This window comes from Anomaloglossus baeobatrachus, chromosome 7 (genome assembly GCF_048569485.1).
Source record: "Anomaloglossus baeobatrachus isolate aAnoBae1 chromosome 7, aAnoBae1.hap1, whole genome shotgun sequence".
Taxonomy (NCBI): domain Eukaryota; kingdom Metazoa; phylum Chordata; class Amphibia; order Anura; family Aromobatidae; genus Anomaloglossus; species Anomaloglossus baeobatrachus.
In genome coordinates, this window is record NC_134359.1 from 127,028,805 (window position 1) to 127,055,441 (window position 26,637).

The 26,637-nt window shown below is 39.6% G+C and overlaps 1 protein-coding gene across 5 annotated transcripts in view; it reads left to right on the forward strand.

Moving 5' to 3' along the window:
• Window positions 1–26,637, forward strand: part of PARD3B (par-3 family cell polarity regulator beta) — a 1,965,757-nt gene that overhangs the window by 572,973 nt on the left and 1,366,147 nt on the right. For all 5 annotated transcript variants that reach the window (XM_075317687.1, XM_075317688.1, XM_075317691.1 and 2 more), the window contains exon 13: window positions 14,790–14,874. In XM_075317687.1, coding sequence (XP_075173802.1) covers window positions 14,790–14,874 — 85 coding nt within the window. The remainder of the gene's footprint in view (window positions 1–14,789; window positions 14,875–26,637) is intronic.

Genomic DNA, 26,637 nt, shown 5'->3' on the forward strand with positions numbered 1-26,637 from the left:
GAGTGGCGGAGGGGTGGATGGGCGCATGCGCATTGCGCAATCAACCCCTCCAATAATCACTCGCAGCAGTTGGAACGAACAAGCAAGGAAGGGAAGAATAAAGTAGAAAGTGTGTGGTCAGTCAAAGCCATAACATATCACAGTATCATATATATGTAAGCTGGATTATAATGTTCAGGATCGTCACAGACCAAAGGAGAGAAAGATGAAAACAGAATGAACGAGAAAGAAAGGAAAACAGATGAGGAATACATGGGAAATATAGAGACATCATATGTCACCACATGTAAAGACACATCAGTGCCCACAACAACGGGGGGTGACTACATCACTATGAGTCACACCACTATGAAGGAAATGTATGATTAGCATATATATGTGACAATATAGACACTATACAGTCCAAGGGGCTCCCATTGATCCTCCAGAGAAAGTAGTAGAAGACTGCTGATCGTTCCATAGAAAGGGTGCCTGGCTTGACCCATATCGGAATTGTTTTTAGACCAAAACAATGCCTCACTAATGGCAGAAAAAAGTTTAGTAGAACCTGTGAAAAATCCAAAAGAGCAACCAATTAAAACCAGTACACACAAAAACAACACACATGAATGGAGAAAAAAATAATATATTAAAAACACCACATTCTAGAGAAGAACATTAACTGATAATAAATAGCCCCCAGCTCATGCTAAATAGTGTGATATAACATTATTATGGCAAAAGGGCCCATAAAAATACAATATGGAAGAAAATATATGAGGGTGAGTGGACAGCGGATGTCTACAGAAATGGTGAGAAGCTTAGCTTCTCATTTAATCCAAGGGGCGAGACAGTATCTAGTCTCACTATCCACTCACACTCACGTCTCGCTAGGGCCTTTTTGTAATCTCCTCCTCGTATCCCTAGATGTACAACATCAATCCCCATAAATTTCAAGTCATCAGGATTGCATTTATGATGGGTTTTGAAGTGGCGAGGTATCGTCTTTAGAAGATGGATATTTGTTTCCTCACGGGCCGCCAGAATGTCCCTGACATGTTCCCTAATGCGTCTACGGAGCTCACGTGAAGTGAGTCCAATGTACACAAGATGGCATGTACATCTAGCGTAGTAAATGACATTCGAGGTTCGGCAAGAAATATAATGTCTGACCTCGAATGTCTTACTCCCGTCTGACGATGTGAATGTATTAGCCCGTATCATATTCCGGCAGGCTAGGCACGATCCACAAGGGAAGGAGCCCAGATTGGTCCTCGGTATGTTAAAGAGGGATGGAATTTTGGGTACATAGTGGCTATGTACCAGATGGTCCTTCAAATTTCTCCCCCTTCTCGCTGTCATAAGAGGTGTATTTGAGAGTTTGGGACCCAACACACTATCAGTTTTAAGGACGGCCCAGTGTTTATTTAAAACTGCTCTGATGTCCTCCCACTGATTATTAAACGTGGTAATAAATCTTGTCGGGTATTCCTCCTTTTTCCTTTTGTTTCCTCCCATGGTAAATGCCATCCTGCAGAAATGGATTTCCTGGACGTGAAATTCCTGGTGCATCCAGACCGATCGTTACAGGCAGATATGTTCAGGAAGGAGACCTCGGTTAATGCGCTCCTCCATGCCACTTCCTGTCATCAGGCCTCCACGATAAGAGCAATACCGGTGGGACAATACCTCCGTGCTCGGAGAATTTGTTCAACTGAACAATCTTTTGAAGATCAAGCTGGGGATCTTAGAATTAGATTCCGTGAACGGGGATACTCCCACCGGGCCATCAAAAATGGGTATAAACGGGCCAAAAACACCAAGAGGCCTGATTTACTCATGGGAGGAAACAAAAGGAAAAAGGAGGAATACCCGACAAGATTTATTACCACGTTTAATAATCAGTGGGAGGACATCAGAGTAGTTTTAAATAAACACTGGGCCGTCCTTAAAACTGATAGTGTGTTGGGTCCCAAACTCTCAAATACACCTCTTATGACAGCGAGAAGGGGGAGAAATTTGAAGGACCATCTGGTACATAGCCACTATGTACCCAAAATTCCATCCCTCTTTAACATACCGAGGACCAATCTGGGCTCCTTCCCTTGTGGATCGTGCCTAGCCTGCCGGAATATGATACGGGCTAATACATTCACATCGTCAGACGGGAGTAAGACATTCGAGGTCAGACATTATATTTCTTGCCGAACCTCGAATGTCATTTACTACGCTAGATGTACATGCCATCTTGTGTACATTGGACTCACTTCACGTGAGCTCCGTAGACGCATTAGGGAACATGTCAGGGACATTCTGGCGGCCCGTGAGGAAACAAATATCCATCTTCTAAAGACGATACCTCGCCACTTCAAAACCCATCATAAATGCAATCCTGATGACTTGAAATTTATGGGGATTGATGTTGTACATCTAGGGATATGAGGAGGAGATTACAAAAAGGCCCTAGCGAGACGTGAGTGTGAGTGGATAGTGAGACTAGATACTGTCTCGCCCCTTTGATTAAATGAGAAGCTAAGCTTCTCACCATTTCTGTAGACATCCGCTGTCCACTCACCCTCATATATTTTCTTCCATATTGTATTTTTATGGGCCCTTTTGCCATAATAATGTTATATCACACTATTTAGCATGAGCTGGGGGCTATTTATTATCAGATAATGTTCTTCTCTAGAATGTGGTGTTTTTAATATATTATTTTTTTCTCCATTCATGTGTGTTGTTTTTGTGTGTACTGGTTTTAATTGGTTGTTCTTTTGGATTTTTCACAGGTTCTACTAAACTTTTTTCTGCCATTAGTGAGGCATTGTTTTGGTCTAAAAACAATTCCGATATGAGTCAAGCCAGGCACCCTTTCTATGGAACGATCAGCAGTCTTCTACTACTTTCTCTGGAGGATCAATGGGAGCCCCTTGGACTGTATAGTGTCTATATTGTCACATATATATGCTAATCATACATTTCCTTCATAGTGGTGTGACTCATAGTGATGTAGTCACCCCCCGTTGTTGTGGGCACTGATGTGTCTTTACATGTGGTGACATATGATGTCTCTATATTTCCCATGTATTCCTCATCTGTTTTCCTTTCTTTCTCATTCATTCTGTTTTCATCTTTCTCTCCTTTGGTCTGTGACGATCCTGAACATTATAATCCAGCTTACATATATATGATACTGTGATATGTTATGGCTTTGACTGACCACACACTTTCTACTTTATTCTTCCCTTCCTTGCTTGTTCGTTCCAACTGCTGCGAGTGATTATTGGAAGGGTTGATTGCGCAATGCGCATGCGCCCATCCACCCCTCCGCCACTCATCTGACGTGGTGCTGCCCTGTGCGTGCGCCTCCATTTACCCCTCCCTATGCCCGCTCGCGATGGCCTCCTTAATGCTGACAACTTACGTCACCATTGGAGAGCCGGAAGTGACGCAGGTGGGGGCGGGGACATGGATACGCGCGCCGTGCTCTGGGCATAATTGACAGCTCCCTGCACCTATCGGTCCTGACTTTATGACTCATAAGCCTCACATGGCTTGATACCTCCGAACGGCACTCTTCCTCCTATACCTCCCCCTTATGAAGCTATAGGCGAGACGCGTAGGGGCACACAACTCTGCGATCCGGCTGATTTTATTTGACATATGGGTAAGTGTGATTAGACCTGATTTGCTTCTGGATATGCTCCATGTAATATGTTCCCCTGCTCTTGTGAGGCTGTTTCAGCCCTGACTTTTGACATAATGCAGGGAGCTCTCTGACACATGCATGTGAAGCAACCTCTATATATTAATCCGACTAACCATACCTACCCTGTCTTTTCCCCTATGAGACATCACCTCTATTTTTGTGTGAGTCACTCTGAACAACCTTAGGGTTAAATGTTTATCAGCCTATTACTCTCTTCCATGTTTGGGTTTATGTGCTGCTTTTTCTTTTGTCCTCGTTACCTCATGATCTTCACCTGTTGTACTGAAGTATATATTTATATATGATGTTAATCCAACCGGCCTTTTTTACTTGGTCTTATAATAAAAGTGATTTTTTTATATGCACTTTTCTGGTGGTTGTGACTTTGATTTAATATAACTATACTTCTTCTTTGCACGGCGAGTCCTTTCCTCTTTTGTGCTCAATAAATTGTAATTTAAGGACGTGCTTGAGTGGTCATAAGATAGCCGCACTTATGATTCCACAATTGCGGTTTTGTTTATTAATAAGAAGTTTGTATGTTCTTCTGTTTGCGTTAATTTTCTCCCACATTCCAAAGATATCTTGATAGGGAATTTAGATTTTAAAACCCAAAGTGATCAGTGATGATGATGATGATGTTTGTAAAGTGTTGGGGATTTATGGTGTTATATAAGCCAGTAAAATCCATTGTAAGGTGCTTCTTCTGAACTTAGGATGATTGCAAGACTTTTATTTCCAGCTATATTGTATGATACAAGAACTGAAGCATCTGAATAATGATTTAAAGAGCTGACTGAGCTTGTGAATACTGGTTTTAGCCAAAACCAGGCAGATAGATGCATACATATTTTCTCTCCCCCGAATCATCGTCTGATATTACTCTTATTTGTTGTTAAATATCGATGACGCAGATTTACATTATCCTCCTTTTTAATTTGTAGCTGGTTTTACTCATATGACAACCACATCTATGTGAATTAATGGGGAGGGAGGGGATGGAATGCCTTAGAAGACAGAAAGCCAATAAATCATTTAGATTTCACATCAGCCTTGGTGATTTGAATACCACGCTCCACCAAATCGAAGAGCATCACTTAAACAGTCAACATGTATTTTTCCTCCATGAATCATGACTCTGCGACTACCACGTAAATGCTGCTCGAGTGCCTTCTCCCTGCGCATGTATAATGAAGCTGAGATGGAATGAAACTGTTCTTAAAGAGAAATTAATTTTTATGTGGCGTTCTGGATGTTCAATTGTAATTCCATTTGAAAATGACGATCTGTCCCATTGAGCCCCTCCTTCTGCAAAAATCTGTCTTTTTAATGCATGGCATCACTAGATGAACTGGATATCTTTAAACAATCCATTATCTTTTTATTGGCTTAGACACTAATGGAAGGCTCCATGACAGCTATGTTTTATAAGCTGAATACTTTAATTAGTCCAGTTGATGATCAGTTGTTGGGATATCGATTGTGACATTAATCAGGAGGACCCAAAAGCTTTCTTTTTTCTTGCTTTCCTGTTTACTGTTTATTTATTCACAAGTCTTTAAATACTTTTGCCTATAGACTGCAGCATCTGCTTGATATCAGTCCTGTTATTTCCTTAATGTATGTAGAGCCAGAAAGGGTTGTCTTATCCACTATTACGTGAAACAGTTTTTGTTTGGTGTTTATTGCCGTGTGTGAATTGGATATCTCTGTACTAAGCCTTTATCATTATATTTATCATCATCTTCACTCACAAATTGTCATGGTCGTCTCCCTGTGTTTGGAGACTAGTGACAGCTTTAGGACTGGAGCCTCTCATCTCCATCTGGGACTCTTCATTTAAATGTTGTTTTGTTTCTCTTGGTGCTGAAATAATTAATGTTAAATAGTTAATTCCTAACAGTGCAGGTCAGCTGTAGCTACACTGTAGCCACGTCCCTTTGTGTTTAAGTAGCTAGATTTCCCAGCAGTCTTTGCTGATTATACAAAACTATTTGTATGCTGGCCACCTTGGTGGAATGACTTGCTATGGATTCTTCCTGAGTTGTATCTTTCCATTTTGGTCTGTGGGTCAAGTGTACCTTACCTCCCACTCCCTAGCCAGGACTATTGTAGGGTTTTTTCAGGACTTCAGGTATTCCTGCTCGGTGACAGGTGAGGAACCTGTATAGGGTCTGGTTAGGAGTGCAAGGTACAGTGGCAAGTAATGGCAGGAGGCATCCCATCTACCCTCTAACTAATACTAGGGCTTACTGTTTTTATTGTAGTCCCAGTGTCCCCCTTGTTTGTGGTGTTGTTGAGGTGTGTTTTGTTGTGCATCAGATATCTGTTTGTCTGAACTCGAGTATATACATATATATATATATATATATATATATATATATATATATATATATATATGTATATACTCGAGTTCAGACAAACAGATATATATATATATATATATATATATATATATATATATATATATATATATATATATATATATATATATATACTCTGTAGGGGACAAAGCTGTGTTGCAACCATTGCTTACAATGAGCTATGGGTGGGACCGTGATGCAGTAGGGCCTCTCTTCAGTCTTGTTGCCGAGTTCAGTACACAGTACAGACCAAAAGTTTGGACACACCTTCTCATTCAAAGAGTTTTCTTTATTTTCATGACTCTAAAAATTTTAGATTCACATTGAAGACATCAAAACTATGAATTAAAACATGTGGAATGAAGTAACTTAAAAAAGTGTGAAACAACTGAAATTATGTCTTATATTCTAGGTTCTTCAAAGTAGCCACCTTTTGCTTTGATTACTGCTTTGCACACTCTTGGCATTCTCTTGAGGAGCTTCAAGAGGTAGTCACCGGAAATGGTCTTCCAACAGTCTTGAAGGAGTTCCCAGAGATGCTTAGCACTTGTTGGCCCTTTTGCCTTCACTCTGCGGTCCAGCTCACCCCAAACCATCTCGATTGGGTTCAGGCCTGGTGACTGTGGAGACCAGGTCATCTGGCATAGCACCCCATCACTCTCCTTCTTAGTCAAATAGCCCTTACACAGCCTGGAGGTGTGTTTGGGGTCATTGTCCTGTTGAAAAATAAATGATGGTCAAACTAAATGCAAACCGGATGGAATAGCACGCCGCTGCAAGATGCTGTGGTAGGCATGCTGGTTCTGTATGCCTTCAATTTTGAATAAATCCCCAACAGTGTCACAAACAAAGCACCCCCACACCATCATACCTCCTCCTCCATGCTTTATGGTGGGAACCAGCCATGTAGAGTCCATCCGTTCACTTTTTCCACAAAGACACGGTGGTTGGATCCACAGATCTCAAATTTGGACTCATCAGACCAAAGCACAGGTTTCCACTGGTCTAATGTCCATTCCTTGTGTTTTTTAGCACAAACAAGTCTCTTCTGCTTGTTGCCTGTCCTTAGCAGTGGTTTCCTAGCAGCTATTTTACCATGAAGGCCTGCTGCACAAAGTCTCCTCTTTATAGTTGTTCTAGAGATGAGCAGGTGTGTCCAACCTTTTGGTCTGTACTGTGTGTAAATATAAATATATATATATATATATATATATATATATATATATATATATATATATATATATATATATACACAGTACAGACCAAAGGTTTGAACACACATTCAAAGAGTTTTCTTTATTTTCATGACTCTGGAGGTTCACATTGAAGGCATCAAAACTATGAATTAACACATGTGGAATGTAATACTAATACTTAAGGTGAACAGATAGACTCTACATACCTGGTTCCCACCATGAAGCATGGAGGAGGAGGTGTGATGATGTGGGGGTGCTTTACTGGTGACACTGTTGGGGATTTATTCAAAATTGAAGGCATACTGAACCAGCATGGCTACCACAACATCTTGCAGCGGCATGCTATTCCATCCAGTTTGCGTTTACTTGGACCATCATTTATTTTTCAACAGGACAATGGCCCCAAACACACCTCCAGGCTGTGTAAGGGCTATTTGATTAAGAAGGAGAGTGATGAGGTGCTATGCCAGATGACCTGGCCTCCACAGTCACCAGACCTGAACCCAATCGAGATGGTTTGGGGTGAGCTGGACCGCAGAGTGAAGGCAAAAGGGCCAACAAGTGCTAAGCATCTCTGAGAACTCCTTCAAGACTGTTGGAAAACCATTTACGGTGACTACCTCTTAAAGCTCATCAGGGGAATACCAAGAGTGTGCAAAGCAGTAATCAAAGCAAAAGGTGGCTACTTTGAAGAACCTAGAATATAAGACATATTTTCAGTTGTTTCACACTTTTTTGTTACATATTTCATTCCACATGTGTCAATTCATAGTCTTGATGCCTTCAATATGAATCTACAATTTTCAGAGTCATATTTTTTTTTTTTTTACTATAATGCCCAGTTCTCCATATTTTGTTATCAATTCCATAAAACAAAAAATTTCATATTTAAAAGGTCAATGTATACTGAGTAGGAAAGTTAAGTTGTGGTTGACAGTATTGGCACCCCTGAATGTTAAGGGGATATCTGAGACTTTGCTTATTTTTCATTATAGAGCAAAGAATTTTCAGGTTAATAACTGCTTACCTGATCTGCCTGCTACCAATCTCTGCTGGCTTAGAGTGGTGACAGAACATTCCTGCCCATGATTTTGCTAATTTCGGTGATGTTACATTGACAGAGCAGCTCTTTCTCTTCCTCTCTGCTTTGTCAACGAGATGTAACTACCATTCTCATTCTGATTGACAGCCAAATCTCCACTGCCTAACTGCAGAGAACTACCTGTTAATATCCATTTTCTTCTTTCTTTTTTAAATTACTGCATATATGTTGATGGTGCACTTTTTGTTGAATGTACACATCAACGGTGCCCATCATCATGATGACATCTGTCTATTAGGCATATTGGAATATATAAGTGAGGCGCCATAGTTAGAGTGCAATATGCATTTTTAAGTACAGTCTTGGCCAAAAGTTTTGCAACTTACACATATTCTGGTTTTCACAGCGTTTGTTGCTTTTGTGTTTTTAGATTTTTTTTGACAGGTGTTTTTATGGTTGCAGTACAATTATCATTTTTTATAAGTTTTTAACATTTTATTGGCAAATCGATCAATGTTATGCAACGACTCAATAATTGCAGACTTGACCCTGATTTTACAAGATTTATGCAATTCTCCCATGCAGCTGGATATCAGCCACTGGCCAAAACCTGACTAATGACAACCCATTCTTACCTATTCAGTGCTGGAGTTTATCATATTTTTTTTGTTTTTGTTTGATCATCCGCTTTTTGAGGATTCACAAAACGTTCTTAATGGGATCAAAAACTGAGCAGGTTCCTTACGAGCGACCCAAAATATTATTCACAGAGCCATTTAGTTACCACTTGTTCTTTGCGACATGGTCTCCATCATGATGGAAAAAAGCATCGTTGATCAGCAAATTGCTCCTGGATCGTTCAGATTTGTTTCTCTTAGAAGATGTTTAGTTATCATTCTTTATTCATGGCAGTATTCTTAGGCAAGAATGTGAGCGAGCCCCCTCCATAGATGAAAATCAACCCCACACATGATTGGACTCCGAATGCTTTCCTGTTGGCAGACACAGGACTCATAGTAGCGCTCTCCTTTTCTTCTCTGGACAATATTTCTTCCAAGTGTCCCAAGTAGTTTGAATGCTTAAAAAATATTGAGTCTTTCCATAAAATTAATGTATTTGTAAATTAAAGTTCATCTGATTTTGGACTGCAATAAGCAAGTGGGTTTCCTAGAAAGATGTCAAGTTAAAATTGATTTCCTTTCAAATCTATGGAATATTCTGTCTTTATAACTTTTCTTCAGTAGACTAGATTCACTCTTTATTTCCATTTATGGCTGCATTTGATTCTAGTAACTGAAATATCCGCTGTTTGCTTTCTTCAGAAATATTTTTAATAAAGATGATTCATTTCTTACATTTTTTGGCTGGGGAGAGATTTTTTTTCTACAAAGTTCCTCTTAAAACTTAGATTTGTAGCTTTATAACAAGTAAAGTTCCATTGTTCGGCCCCTTAATAAAAGTCCTTAATGTTTACACTGGAGCTAAAATGGAGATTTTCTTGCATGTTTTGTAAAACCCTCATTTTTACCTAATGCAAGGCTGTGTTATTTCTGGCCGTGGTTGGTAATGAGTACCACAATACAGCCACATTCCTGCGCTCGGCTAAGCCCTTTATATATTTACTCTACTGGTATTACTCTCTCCGGCGAGATACACAGTGGAAGATCACAAAGCGTCATTGTACGGGCAGCTGCTGTTCATTACACAAGTAACACAAGTAGCAATATAGCCGAATGTAACTGCATATAGACAGCTACCTATTATAGGAGCACATGTGGGTGGATATCACTCGCTCATACCATCCTATAAATCGGACGAGTGCTATTCAACTTTTTATGTGATAGCACTCAGACCAATGTTGTTAAGTGGGGCAGTGCTGATGATTGATTTTTTTTTTACTGATACAATCTGTCTGTGAAAAACATTGAAGCATGCTAAGATTTCACTCCGAAATCGGGTGGATGCGAGAGTAAAATCAGATGTCACAGTGTAGCATCCAATTTGTTCCCATACATTACATTTCTGTAGGATAGTAAATTGTAAATGGTCCTGTAAAAGATTAATAGCTGCTGAGTAAAAAAATCGATGACAAGGGAGAAAAAAATGTGTCCCACTTTTTTGGATGAAAACTGTCGCGTGACCCCAGGCTTTTGAATATTCTTGTAAATGTCCCAATTCAAGCTCGGTCTTCAGAAAATAATATATTTCTGAAGGCTAAGAAAAAAAGTAAATTTAGAAACATAATTTAGTAATCCAGTATTCCCATCATTGTAGTTATACTATCAAGTCATATATAGATGATTCTGTGTATATTCTGTGTTCATGGATCTTTATGTCTGGCTATCCTATATTTAAAATATCTGTAAAATCCCTATGTTATTCCTTATGTAGGGGCTTAGGAAGAGGTGTCTGCCACCGGTCGTTTGATTCACGGTATCATGCTCCTCTTCCTCAGGCCTTTCCTAAAGTATTGTATCATTTCTTCTCAGCATCATTTACCAGGTAGGAATGCTAAATGGATCCAGCACTACTTAATAGTGCAATTGTTTGATATCTCCTGGACATTGTTCTTTAGGTATGGCAACTCTTCTGCCCAGTTTGCGGCAGTTTTCCCAACTTCCCAACTTAATTCCAACTGGTAACGGTAGGGTGAACCTTGTCAGCAAGTTTTCCCAATATAAAGTAAAGCCACCACCTTTTTAGTCCAGTCAAAATACGAAAAAAAAACCTTTACCCGGAACAAGAAAGCGTTTTATTGTTTTTTTTGTTATCATTACATGTAGGGAAAAACATACTAAAAATTTACCAAGATAGGGTTATCACAAAGGGTCCAAATGTGACGTCAAAGAATATGGCCGCCAAAGCTGTAAAATGTTAAAGGCGACTCACTTTTCAGTGTCTATCATATTTCTTTTACAATCATATTTCTTTTACCAGCGGAAGTGGAATGTCCGAACATCAGAGGGCCTTGTGGACTCTGTCTGTGCCAGTGTCCTCTTCCTACAGTGATGCAATGCAGGGTTTCACTCGCCAGAGCTTTGTCACCAGTGAGCAACACAAGGAGGCAAGAACGTCAAGGATGAGAAGAGATTGTGAAGACCTGGAGAAAATTACAGATAAACTCGAGATCTTTTCACCTTTCTCTTATGAAGTGTCTCTTCGCAACATTATCACCGGTGTCAATGCAAATAAGGATGTGAATGTCCATAACCTGTTCACCATTGGCAGAGAAATAGTGGCAACAAGGGAGGGTCAATCACTGTTTTCAGTTAAGTACAAGCGGTCAATGAAAGCCAAGACCCTGGCATCCAGTGAGGCAATTGACGTTGCTAAGGACAAAACAATAGACCCCGCTCTTTTGTTCCAAAGGTTTCTTGTGGTGTCTCAAACTGCTGATCTTTCCCTTCATGAGGTGATGGCCTATGAACTTTCACCATACCCACCATCCCTCTTTGAGGCAAAACATCTCTTACACAAACCAAACAAAGCACAACTGATGGCTGCTATAAAAGAACAGAGTTCAGATGACGCATTACTCAAGGATGTACTAGAAGTGGAACATTATGTTCTTGATGGAGGTTCTCTTCTCCATCGACTGAAGTGCTCAGAGGGAAAGACATATTGTTCAATCGCTGAAGAGTATGCATTTTTCACAGTAAAGCACTATGGTAAGGCTACAATAGTATTTGATGGTTACATTGGAAGACCAAGCACTAAGGACATTACCCATCAGCGACGGCGCAAATATTGAACAAGTAAGAAAGTGAACATTGCTGAAGGAACGAAATTTGTTGGGAAAAAGGAGGACTTCCTTTCGAATGTGGAGAACAAACAGTCTCTTTTCAATCTCGTTTCAAAGCGCATGAATGACAGAGGTTGCCACGTAATACAATGAGAGGGGGATGCAGATGTGGAGATTGTTAAGGCGGCAGTGTCAATGTCATCCAACAAAAGTACTAGTCTCATTGGCGAAGATACAGATCTTTTGGTGTTGTTACTTCATCACGCGTCAACCAGCGATGGCAACAAGCTTTATTTCTACTCGGATAAAGGGAGTCCTGCAACAGTATACGACATTAAGGTTATGAAGAAGTTCCTGGGAAACCATGTCTGCAGCAGTCTTTTGTTCCTGCATGCATTCACGGGTTGCAATACCACTTCCGAGGTTTTTGGAATCGAAAAAAAAACTCGGTCTACACAAGGTTTTGAAGGGAGACTCTGTCTTAAATAGCTGTGCTAAAATCTTTTCCACACCTAAGAAAAACATAGCTGAGATTGAAGATGCTGGGTGTAAAGCGATGGTGGCATTGTTCGGAGGCAAACCTGGAGACAATCTGTCTGCAATGAAGTATTCTACTCTCTGCAAAAAAGTTGGTTCAGCAAAAATCTTTGTTACACCTGAACGACTGCCACCGACCTCCTCTGCAACGAAGTATCATGCCCTTCGGAGTTACCTCCAAGTGATGTTTTGGATGGACAATGGAGAGGCCATGGACACTACTGAATGGGATGGGAATTGCAGAACAACAGTCTATTTCCAGTGATGATGGATACTTCACCCACACCAGAAACACTTCTGAAAATAATTCACTGCAATTGTTCTCGTGGTTGTAGTACACTTCGGTGCACTTGCAAAAGACACAGACTTACCTGTTCGTGGGTCTGCGGACCATGTCAAGAAGGGCATTGTGACAATATGAGTGAGGAAGCAGTGTCTCATGATGAAAATAGTGACTATTGACCTAACACGGTTATTCAGTGATGAAGTAGGTCTTAAAATGCACTGTGTATTAATTCTATAATTTCTAGAAGTGTACATGTATGTCATGACATCATTGATGACGTAGTTAGTATAAAACTTTGTATAAAAATTGTTATATGAAAATATATAGTATAAAAATGCAAACTCTTCTGTAACCTACAGCTACAGCTTTGAAATAGGGAAACATTCGTTATTTTTAGTGCGATGGCTGTCATCGTCTTATGACGTCATAGTTAGGACCTTTGTGGTGATCAATTTTTGGAAAACTTTTAATATGTTGTTCCCCACATATAATAGTAATAAAAAAAAAATCATAAAATGCTTTCTTGGAATTTGTTCGGGGTCAAACCTTATTTTGACTGGACTATTAACTCCTGTTGTACCATAGTCCAGTAATCTATATATAAGCCCCAACTCCCCCGGAATTTACAATTCTACCAGTACTGCACCATATGCTAATTACCCGACACCTTCTCTATCCCCCTGCAATTGCTTTCTCCTGCGTTATGTAATGTAGCTGCGGAATTGAAGCACAAGCCTATGCAGGCGAACTTCTCTCTGCAACTACCGGTGAATGCGCATTACAAGATTTTTCTTTACCATAAGCAGAGCAAAGCAAAGTGCAGTCCAGTACAGCACTATATGGATGACATAGGACACATCATCCACATCAATCAAGGCAGGATGATGCAAGTGTCAAGATAGAGGTGGTGCCAGGCAAAGACCAACAATGCCTATCAGATCGGATCATGCCAACTGACATATGGCGCAGGGAGAATTTCATAGGATTTTTTTTGTATTTGCAGGGAAAGTTGAGGGCTTATTTATAGTTTGCTGTATATGTCCCCCAACCATCTGCCAGCTTATTTGACCAGTAGAATAGCAATGTAGCTACTGCACCAATTACTACCAAAAGTGTCACAGTGATTGACTTAATTGGGCACATGCCTGTCTCCACCAGAATAAACGATATGCAGGTGAGTATATTATATTATTTTATTAATACACCATGCCATATCAGGTTTTGGAAAAATATGTCCAACAACTCCTTAAACAATAAACTTTATTTGTGTTATTAAATGACTCAAATGCAGCCAAACAATTGTTTTATGGATTTTTTTGTTCTTTTTCATCGATCTTGTCTCTGAAGTTATAATAAGTCTTTTTACAGTGTGCGTACATAACTATAATGATATCAATTCTTAGCATCTTGTGCGTATAATTGAGAGAATCTGCATATAAAACTGCCAAGCACAATAGTTGGAATGTGGATACTTTGCGCGGCCCTGAGGCTGCTCTACTTTTGAGAGAACATATTGAATTTAGATCTGGGGGAGCCGGAGCTCAGCTGCCTTGGACAACTGGTATCGGTTGTATTTTGATGCCGATGCTGTAGGCTCTACTTCCAGATGGAGATAGATTTCTGATATGCAAGACAACTAGATATAAGTGCCGAATTCTCAAATCATCCTGCAAAAAAGAAGAAAAAAAACATCTCTCGAACATTAACACATCTCAGGAAATATAAAGGTTTTCCATTCCACAACACGTTGCTGGTTAACATATTGGTATTAGAACAGAGAAGGCAAATACATAAATCAGCTCCAATTCTACAACTCCTATTTTTGTATAAGGGTGATTTACTATTTTCTTGTCCCATTTTCACATGTAGATTTGTAGATATTGTTATTTTCATGATAATGTGATATGAAAACTTTTTTTATGTGATTCATTTTAGGAACGTTCAGAGTCAGAACCGTTCATCAGAGGTTATCGAGAGAACCTTTCCATAGAACATAATGGCCTGCAAGACAAGATGAAAGGTATTGGGATTTTTTTATGTGTGAAAGAATAAGGCTTTACAGTAATGTCATCAGCTGAAATATTAAATATATTATGTCCTTGTATGAAAATTTACCTGTCTCTGTTGTTTTTTATTTCCTTTAAAACTTTCATTTTCAGTCTTATTCTGCCTTGGTGAGACAATACCATTGTGATTTGATTACTTTTCCCAACTTCCTGTGTGAATATGTATACAATAATTCAAGGGGTTGTCTAGGACTGATGACATTATTATTATACTTTTTTTTTTCCAAATTTCAGAATTTGTTTCCACCGCTAAAAGAATAATAATAATAATAATAATAATAATAATAATAATAATAATAAAAAGGACATGTTAGATATCACTATAATCATATAATGACCTAAAAAACTATGTTGCCACATAATTTCACCACACAATCAATGCTGTAAATGCAGATTACAAAGAACGATAGCAGAATTATGTTGTTTTTTCTTCACATACTTGGAATTTCTGTTCTCATTTTCCCGTACATTATATGATAAAATGAATGGTGTCATTAAAGAACTAAAACTCAAACAAGCCCTCTTATGACGTTATCAACAGGAAAATTAACAAAGTTACGGCTGTTGGAACAAGGGTAGGAAAAGATGGAAATACAAAAACGTAAATCCATCCCATTCATAAGGGGTTAAAGTGAATATGTCAGCTAACATGATGTGTGTGTTTTAGTAAATACAGTACTTTCCCCTGAAAATACATTGGGCTGTTTATATGTTTTTCCTCCTGGAAAAGTACGGTCCATAGATTTACAACCGTCAATTACCATTCCCTTTTAATAGAGTGTGCCAATACACAGTGCAGAATTATAGGAAGCATTATTTATGTCATAGGGAAAATAGACATGTCAGGAGAGTCCATATACGTAGAATAGATGCCCATACACGTAGGATAGAAGCCCTTCCATGTACACATAGGATAGATGCCCATGCATGTAGAATAGATGCCCATGCATGTAGGATAGATGCCCATGCATGTAGGATAGAAGCCCCTACATGTACACATAGGATAGATGCCCATGCATGTAGCATAGAAGCCCCTACATGTAGGATAGATGCCCATGCATGTAGGATAGAAGCCCTTACATGTAGGATAGATGCCCATGCATGTAGGATAGAAGCCCCTACATGTACACATAGGATAGATGCCCATGCATGTAGGATAGAAGCCCCTACATGTAGGATAGAAGCCCTTACATGTAGGATAGAAGCCCTTACATGTAGGATAGATGCCCATGCATGTAGAATAGATGCCCATACATGTAGGCTAGAATCCCTTCCATGTACACATAGGATAGATGTCCATGCATGTAGGATAGATGCCCATGCATATAGGATAGAAGCCCTTACATGTACACATAGGATAGATGCCCATGCATGTAGAATAGATGCCCATGCATGTAGAATAGATGTCCATACATGTAGGATAGATGCCCATGCATGTAGGATAGAAGCCCCTACATGTAGGATAGAAGCCTTTATATGTAGATAGAATCCCTTACATGTAGGATAGATTCCCATGCATGTAGAAAAGATGCCCATACATGTAGGTTAGAAGCCCTTCCATGTACACATAGGATAGATGGCCATGCATGTAGGATAGATGCCCATGCATGTAGTTTAGAAGCTTCTACATGTACACATAGGATAGATGCCCATGCATGTAGGATAGATGCCTATGCATGTAGGATAGAAGCCCTTACATGTAGGATAGATGCCCATGCATGTAGGATAAAAGCCCCTACATGTACACATATGATAGATGTCCATGGATGTAGAATAGATGCCTATGCATGTAGGATAGATGCCCATGCATGTAGGATAGAAGCCCCTACATGTAGGATAGAAGCCCTTACATGTAGGATAGAAGCCCTTACATGTAGGATAGAAGCCCTTACATGTAGGATAGATGCCCATGCATGTAGAATAGATGACCATACATGTAGGATAGAAGCCCTTACATGTAGGATAGAAGCCCTTACATGTAGAATAGAAGCCCTTACATGTAGGATAGAAGTCCATGCATGTAGGATAGAAGCCCTTACATGCACACATAGGATAGATGCCCATGCATGTAGGATAGATGCACATGCATGTAGGATAGGAGCCCCTTCATGTAGGATAGGAGCCCTTACATGTAGGATAGAAGCACATACATGTAGGATAGATGCCCATGCATGTAGGATAGACGCCCTTCCATGTACAAATAGGATAGATGCCCATACATGTAGGATAGATGCCCATGCATGTAGAATAGATGCCCATACATGTATGATAGAATTCCTTACATGTAGGATAGATGCCCATACACGTAGGATATAAGCCCTTTCATGTGCACATAGATTAGAAGTCCATACACTTAGGGTAGATCCCTATATATGTGGTATAGATGCCCATACATGTAGGATAAACACCCGTACACATAGAATAGAAGCCCATCCATGTAGAATAGAAGCCCTTAAATGTACGATGAATACCTATAAACGTACTACAAAAGCCCAAACATATAGAATAGAAGCCCATATAAAAACAATAGATGCCCATGCATATAGGATAGAAGCCCTTACATGTACACATAGGATAGATGCCCATGCATGTAGAATAGATGCCCATGCATGTAGGATAGAAGCACATACATGTAGGATAGATGCCCATGCATGTAGGATAGAAGCCTTTCCATGTACACATAGGATAGATGCCCATACATGTAGGATAGATGCCCATGCATGTAGGATAGAAGCCCTTACATGTACACATAGGATAGATGCCCATGCATGTAGAATAGATGCCCATGCATGTAGAATAGATGTCCATACATGTAGGATAGATGCCCATGCATGTAGGATAGAAGCCCCTACATGTACTCATTGGATAGATGTCCATGCATGTAGAATAGATGTCCATGCATGTAGGATAGATGCCCATGCATGTAGGATAGAAGCCCCTACATGTACTCATTGGATAGATGTCCATGCATGTAGAATAGATGCCCATGCATGTAGGATAGATGCCCATGTATGTAGGATAGAAGCCCCTACATGTAGGATAGAAGCCCTTACATGTAGGATAGAATCCCTTACATGTAGGATAGATTCCCATGCATGTAGAAAAGATGCCCATACATGTAGGTTAGAAGCCCTTCCATGTACACATAGGATAGATGTCCATGCATGTAGGATAGATGCCCATGCATGTAGTTTAGAAGCCCCTACATGTACACATAGGATAGATGCCCATGCATGTAGGATAGATGCCCATGCATGTAGGATAGAAGCCCTTACATGTAGGATAGATGCCCATGCATGTAGGATAAAAGCCCCTACATGTACACATATGATAGATGTCCATGGATGTAGAATATATGCCTATGCATGTAGGATAGATGCCCATGCATGTAGGATAGAAGCCCTTACATGTAGGATAGAAGTAGGATAGAAGCCCTTACATGTAGGATAGATGCCCATGCATGTAGAATAGATGACCATACATGTAGGATAGAAGCCCTTACATGTAGGATAGAAGCCCTTACATGTAGAATAGAAGCCCTTACATGTAGGATAGAAGTCCATGCATGTAGGATAGAAGCCCTTACATGCACACATAGGATAGATGCCCATGCATGTAGGATAGATGCACATGCATGTAGGATAGGAGCCCCTTCATGTAGGATAGGAGCCCTTACATGTAGGATAGAAGCACATACATGTAGGATAGAAGCCCTTCCATGTACACATAGGATAGATGCCCATACATGTAGGATAGATGCCCATGCATGTAGAATAGATGCCCATACATGTATGATAGAATTCCTTACATGTAGGATAGATGCCCATACACGTAGGATATAAGCCCTTTCATGTGCACATAGATTAGAAGTCCATACACTTAGGGTAGATCCCTATATATGTGGTATAGATGCCCATACATGTAGGATAAACACCCGTACACATAGAATAGAAGCCCATCCATGTAGAATAGAAGCCCTTAAATGTACGATGAATACCCATAAACGTACTATAAAAGCCCAAACATATAGAATAGAAGCCCATATAAAAACAATAGAAGCTCATGCACATAGGATAGATGCCATTACACATAGGATAAAGGTCTTTACTTGTAGGAAAATGCCAAAACACATAGGAGAGATACCCGTACACATAGGATAAATGCTGTACACATAGGGTAGATGGTCTACTGTGTAGAATAGATGCCTGTGCATATAAGATAGATGCCTATGCATATAGGATAGATGCCCTTACATATAGTATAGATGCCTGCACATGTAGGATAGATGCCCATACGTGTAGCGTAGATTCCTGCATATGTAGGATAGCTGCCCATAGATGTAGGAAGATGCCTTTACATGTAGGTCAGATGCCCATATACATAGAATAGATGCCAATACATGTAGGATAGGTGCATCCACACATAAGATAGATGCCCTTACAGATAGTATAGATGCCGTATACATAGGATAGATGTCCTTCCATTTAGAGGATACCCATACATGTAAAATAAATGCCCATACATGTAGGACAGATTCCTTTACATGTAGTATAGATGCACATTCATATAGGATAGATGCCCGTACACTGAGGATAGGTGCCAATATACATAGGTATATGCCCCCGTACATAGAATAGATGCCCCTACACTTAAGATAGATAACCCTACACATAAAATAGACAGATATCCCTTAGCATAGATAGATGCCCCTACACATAGTATAGATGCCATACACATAGGATAGATGCCCGTACATGTAGAATTGATGCCCATAGACATAGAATTGATGCCCTTTCATGTAGGATAGATGTCCGTACACGTAAGATAGATGCCCATATACGTAAGATAGATGCCCTTCCATTTATGAATGATGCCTGTACATGTAAGATAGATACCTGTACTTGTAGGATACATGCTTGTACTTGTAGAATAGATGCCTGTACATAAAGGATAATGTCCTTATACATAGGATAGATGCCAATACACATAAGATAGATGACCCTACACATAAGATAGATGCTATACGCATAGGCTAGATGTCATTCCATTTAGGATAGATGCCCGTACACGTATGATAGATGCCCATATACGTAAGATAGATGCCCTTCCATTTATGAATGATGCCTGTACATGTAAGATAGATACCTGTACTTGTAGGGTACTTGCTTGTACTTGTAGAATAGATGCCTGTACATAAAGGATAATGTCCTTATACATAGGATAGATGCCAATACACATAAGATAGATGACCCTACACATAAGATAGATGATGTACGCATAGGCTAGATGTCATTCCATGTAGGATAGATGCCTGTACACGTAGGTAGACGCCTGTACACGTAGGATAGATGCCCTCACACATAGGATATATGCCTCTACAAGTATGAGAGAGGCCACCTACATGTTTGATGAATGCCATTAAATGTAGGACAGAGGCCTATAAATGTATGATAAAAGTAGGCTTAAATGAATATTCATTCATTCGACAGTGATCTCACCCAACCCTAAGCTTATACTATGATGCACGATTGGACTGGCACACGAGGAACAGGTGAATGCCCAGGTGGGCCCTATAGATACAGGACTGGGCCCTCTATCCTTCTATATGAACAATTGTTAGCACAAAACGCTTTGTTCACTATATACATAACAAGCCACCCTCTCATAATTTATTTAGCAAATTAACCATTTTTTATATTTAGAAGGATAAGTAAATTGTGAATGTGGGTATAATGTTTGCATGGAGCTGAGCAGAGGGCCCCCAGAGTCAGTGTTACTGGTTGGCCCGTGCCACCCCAGATCACACTATTTGGATGCTCAGAGGGTTTGATATCATCAGGTTCGGCCTCACTTTATTCTATTTTATATGATGTGACATCTTCCTGGAGGTTGTGCATTTTCCCTGTTTCCATAGGTCTCCTCCAGGTACTCCGATTACTCCCTCACTGCAAACCGTGCTGCTAGCTTCCTTGGTTTCTGTGAGTGTATGTCAGCTTGATATTTGGAATAATAGTAGCCTACAATTTGTGTACAGCGCTGCTGCTATATAACCAATAAAAATCAGATTGACTTTTTTTTTAGTCTTTTTAAGGTCAGAGTATTGGATTTGATTTTCTTTTTAACTTTTCTTTTAACTACCACAAATAAAAGTAATGTATTCGTCAGCACTTAGTTTTCTAGAAGTCAGATGATCCAATACAAAGACTCTAATTTCTTTTACAGTTTGTATTAACCAAACATGGATTTTCATACAATTTTAAATAAGAACCAAATTTATTCATGGAGTGACTAGCAAAGCATTGTGAATGGAATAATACAAACAATACCCTTAAGTAAAGCATATCTTAATTTTACATTCTTTACATTTTTTCCTGAATTTTTTATAGACAAGTATAGCAATCATCTAGTTAACCTGTAGCGAATACCCCGGGGTAGAAAGACAGTAGTTGGCAAGATCTGACTCAAACTTTGCTTCTACTCTGAGCCACTTACAGTTATGTGAGACTGCAGATTAAATACACTAAAGTGTAGGATGAAAAAGTCACTTTTTGGGAAAAATAACATTATTGCAGCTGTTTTCAAATCCTTTTCCAGCCAGAGGTCTCCAACAAAATAATATGTATAAATCTCTTGGCTTTCTCACTAGTAGGCTGCATGTTAAACGTCCCAAACAAATTCACTCTACGAATATCTTTGTATTTTTAGCTACCTCCTAAAATAGTAATAATAATGTAAAATCCTACTACTGACATTTAGTATTAGGAACTTTTCCATTGACAATATCCTTGCTTTTTATATATTAGTCTGTGAGCTATGTACTATGTACTGAATGTATTATAGGATATTAGCTGTAGCCATGGTTAACACAAGTATTGAGTGGCTACACAGAAAGTGTAGCAATGGTTGCCTTTATGTGACTATAGCTGATTAACTTTAAGGGAATTAGTCAGCAAGACTTCACCCTTTACACTATATACAAGCACATGTGGCGGTTTCAAAGACAAGTCCAGCAATACCTCTACATCGCTAGTGAGTTCCTCCAATAATAAGAAATTAGCGTTTTAATTGATATGTAAAGGAGGCTGTAGATCTAAAGCCTCTGTCACTCCAGCTCTAGTCTTCACCGAATTTTGCCTTTTATTGCTTGACTAACAGCTGTTTTGCCCAACATAACACAGCATAGAGGATATAAGTCAAGCAGGAGGAGGAGGTGCTGGGCGGATAATAGAGCTGGAGTGACAGAGGCTTCAGATCTACCATAACTCTTCAGCCTTATTGCATATCAATTGAAACACACATTTTTCAGTAACAGAGGAATGGAATTGTCATGTAGACATATTGCTGGACTTGTCTTTGAAAGAGCTACATGAACATATGAATAGTCTAGCAGGTGAAATCCTGCCAACAGATTCCCTTTAACCTCTTCATGACACATGATGTATTAGGTAGCTGGCAGCTGGCATACTGGGTAGCTGATTTGAACAGCTGGCATGTGCGGCTATCAGGCATGAATACTACCCACTAGCTACCCACTCACGTCTGTTAACCCCTTAGATTGCGCTGTGAAAATGTCACAGCACGATGTAACAGCGGGCCGCAGTAAGGATTCACTTACCCGACTCCATCGGAAGTCACGTGATGTGATCACGTGGATCCAATGGTTGCCATGGTAGCACAGTGTCATGTGATGACTCCTGGAGCTATCATGAGTCAGTTCCTCTTACAGCCAGCAGAGGGCCATCTGTGAGAGAAAAGCAGCTTTTGTGCAGAGCAGAGCACTGCTGCTCTGATCTACAAGAAAGAATGAACAATCAGACTGCTGATTGTTATAGTCCCCTATATGGCCTAATAAAATTTAAAAAAAAGTTAAAAACAAGTTTTACAAAATAAAAAAATAAAAAACCTAAAAGTTCAAATCAGCCCCCATTTGCTCCATTGAAAATGAAAGGGTTAAAAAAAAAATGAAAAATATACACATATTTGGTATCTCCGCATTCAGAAATGCCCGATCTATCAAAATATAAAATCATTTAATCTGATCAGTAAGCGATGTAGTCACAAAAAAATTACGTTTTTTGGTTACCGCAAATCTTGCACAAAATGTGATAACAGGCTATCAAAACGTAGCATCTGCGTAAAAATGGTATTGTTAAAAACGTCAGCTCAAGACAGAAAAAATAAGCCACCACTGAGCCATAGAACCCGAAAAGTGAGAATGTTACGGATCATGAAAAATGGTGCAAAAAGTGCGCCATTTTTTGGGACAAACGTCTGCATTTTTTTAACCCCTTAGATAAAAGTAAACCTATACATGTTTGGTATTTACAAACTCGTACCGACCTGAGGCATCATAACAACACATCAGTTTTCCCATGTAGAAAACATAGTGAATAAAATATCTCAAAAACAATAATGTAATCGCACTTTTTTTAAATTGTTTTTGCACTTTCCGTTTCCGTTTTTTTTCCGTTTTCCAGTACCTATGTGGTAAAACGTATGGTTTCATTTAAAAGTAGAACTTGTCCCGCAAAAATCAAGCCCTCATATGGCAAGGTTGAAAGAAAAATAAAATAATTACTCCTTTCGAAAGAAAGGAAGCGTAAAAACCCCCCAGAAAATAGAAAATTGCCCTGGGGTGAAGGGGTTAAATTAATTAGCTATTTTCACATAAAGGCAACCATTGCCTTTATGGTTTCAGATCTACAAATAGTCCTTTAGGTTCATTTGCATGTCAATTAAAATGCAGATTTCCCAGTAATAAAGGAATAGATGGGCCATGTAAAGGTATCTGGGCAATAAAGGGAGAAAGCTGGCAATGTGTGTTGCTGGAGCCACTGCACATGACTATGCTAGACTCCTAGTTAAAAGTCATAGCAAATAATACACTGCAAGTTTCCCCCAAAACAGTTCATAGTGCCATAATATGACACCTCTGTCTCTATTGCATGGTAATCTAAGATAGGCCAGCAATCCCATGGTGATAGATTATTTTTAAGATAAGCTTAGATATATGAAACCTTTTTGGAAACTAACTATGACAATTAGTAATTCTTGGGCATCACCAAGAGAAATAAATGAGAAGCCCTGACCTAGATCATCTGATGTGACCCTTAGATATCCATCTGTAACTTTAGCTACTGCAGATATTTCCTAGCATTGTTAGAAGCCACAAGGATTGGCATAATATTGCCTGTAGGAATAAATCCTCTAGCTGTTAGTACAACAGGAGATATCAACGTGACTGGGCAGTTGGAATTCATCATTTTCTTTAGGTTTAGATGGTGTGATCCAGCTTGGAGTGCGCATAAGGAAGCCTCGTCTTAGGGCTGATGGACCATATTTCATGAAGTAGGAGACTAGCCCATCTCCAGTTGTTAAATATTATTATTGTCTTTGTGGCTTGTGAAACTGGATGGCCATTGTACTGTAAATGTTAAGAATGGAGGTTTTCAGAGAAGGTGATTACCCACAGTGGGGCTGCATTTATTAGAAGAGGGGACAACTCCAGACCATGTCCTACAAAATCCCCTTTGTGTTCACCCCTGAAACTGCCATCAGAGTGCAGGTAGTTTTTGAAATCTTACCATCTATTGTTAATTTACTGACAATCGGCAGGTAGTAGAAATAGATATTTATTCCACTGATTTGTACAGTGCTGAGCAAATGTAGAGGTCAACACCTTGCTTCAGAACATAGAAGCCGTACTGTGCACTGATTCATGAATATAAAGAACTTTTTACCTATTTAGCTTTTGTGCAAAATACAGTACATTACTCCTACATAAGGGATAGTATTTTTTCTTCCTGCACAGTAGTAATTGTGACACGTGGTATTTAGAGGTCATGATGTTCTGTTATGTCCGTGACCTCTTTGTCCACCTAGGTCCATCACTGAAAGTTACTCTTTTAGTACTCTTACACTTCCTTTACTTTGTCAACCAGTCATGTATGTAATTTATAGACAAATCCAGTCTATAAAATGCACCATAAAATTTCAGTTACTATATTTTTGAGCATGTCACTACAAAGTATGTCCTACTTATGCAGCAGTCGTCTTAGCATGCTACCCCTGCAGACCTTTATTCTGTGATTAAGTAAAACAACTGCCTCACTGGAAACCTTTTACTAGCAAGGACATATGGATCCTTGCATCGTAACTGGTTAGAGAACCGCAGAGCAATTATCTGGCTCGTGTAACATTTATTTTAAGCTTGCCTTAGGTAAACCTCATGAGCGTAATTTGCTGTTTAGATGTGTATAACAAGAAGCCTTATGACAGATTCAAAGATTTCCTGCTCTTGTGTTGTTTTTACATTGTTAGACCAATTTCTAATCTCGGAATTGTATGTAATGTTTTTCATTTTTGACAAAATATATAACTCAACACAGAAGGTAGTTGCCATTTTTCGTCTCATGTACACTCAAGGAAATAAATCTTCATTCTGAGATAGTGGGCAAAGTCTTCTTTTTTTGGTTAAGTTTAGGCATCCATACCCTTACCTTGCTGCATCCATATTTATGTGTGCATGCATTTATTGAGGTGAACCTACATAAATCTAGGTGTGTATTAGGGTCATTACACCCTTTGGAGAGAAGTTGAAGAAGCACTAGATCTTGTTATGTGAGGATGGGTACAAAATTGTGGAATGAGCCCATGAAGCTAATAGGAGTTGGAGAGACTCTGTGTGACCATGATCAGTTGTAAGTATAATTTCCAAAGAAATATGTCAGGAATTTTAGATCAGTGTGGGTCCAAGTTCTGGGACCCCAACTGATCATTGCTTGCTAAAATAAGGAGCAGATTTGCTCAGTTGAGCTCTGCTCTCCTCTAAGAAAAATGACAGATTCTTTAGACTTTCTACACAGCATAATTTCAGTATGGAAAGAGTCAAGCAGTAGACCGAATGCTTTTTCTTCTTCATTTAAGCATTTGGAGGTTGATCATATAACCCAGATCACCAACACCTAAAGCTTCTGACTTGTCTCTATACCAATGGGAAAAGGTTTCTGAAAGTGCAGCTACGGTTTGGAAATTATTCATTACTTATTGCATCAATTTGTCACGCTGCTCTAGTGGAGAAACTGACACAAGGTGCAGTAAGCATAATATCCACCAGAGGGCGCAAAAATAATAGAGATGTCAGCAACCGAGTCAATTACCTGGATGTCAATTGGAGACCAGAGGGAGATGCAAAATGTAGTCATATACAAGCTAAAGGTCGTTAACAGGAAGTAACGACAAAGGCATAAGGGAAAAGCAAAGCCGAAGACGGATACAAACAAAGTCAGGTCAGAAGCCAGGAGATCAGAGACACACAAAGAGACAGGGCTGGGAGGTCAGGAGAGGCTAGAAGAACAAACGGTCAGGGAGATACAAGATGGGAGAGACATGGTACGGAACCGGGAAGTCGAGAGGGGTCGGAGGCAGACAGGCAGAATGGAAAGGACACAGGTCAGGATAGTAGATAGAAGATGGGACTGGTTAGGGAATACTCACAGGAGCCAGGCTCACATGCTGCAAAGCAGAACTATTACTGGCGATGTTCTGGAGCAGCAGCGCCAGGATATAGCGGCCTGTCCTCTAGAATGAGGCAGTAAGAGATTAACCTCTCCCATGACCAGAAAACCTGAGACTGACATGAATCATGACACAATTGTATACTTTTAGCTAAAATAGGACATACCCATTCTCTTTTCCATTGCCTGTCCATTCACCAA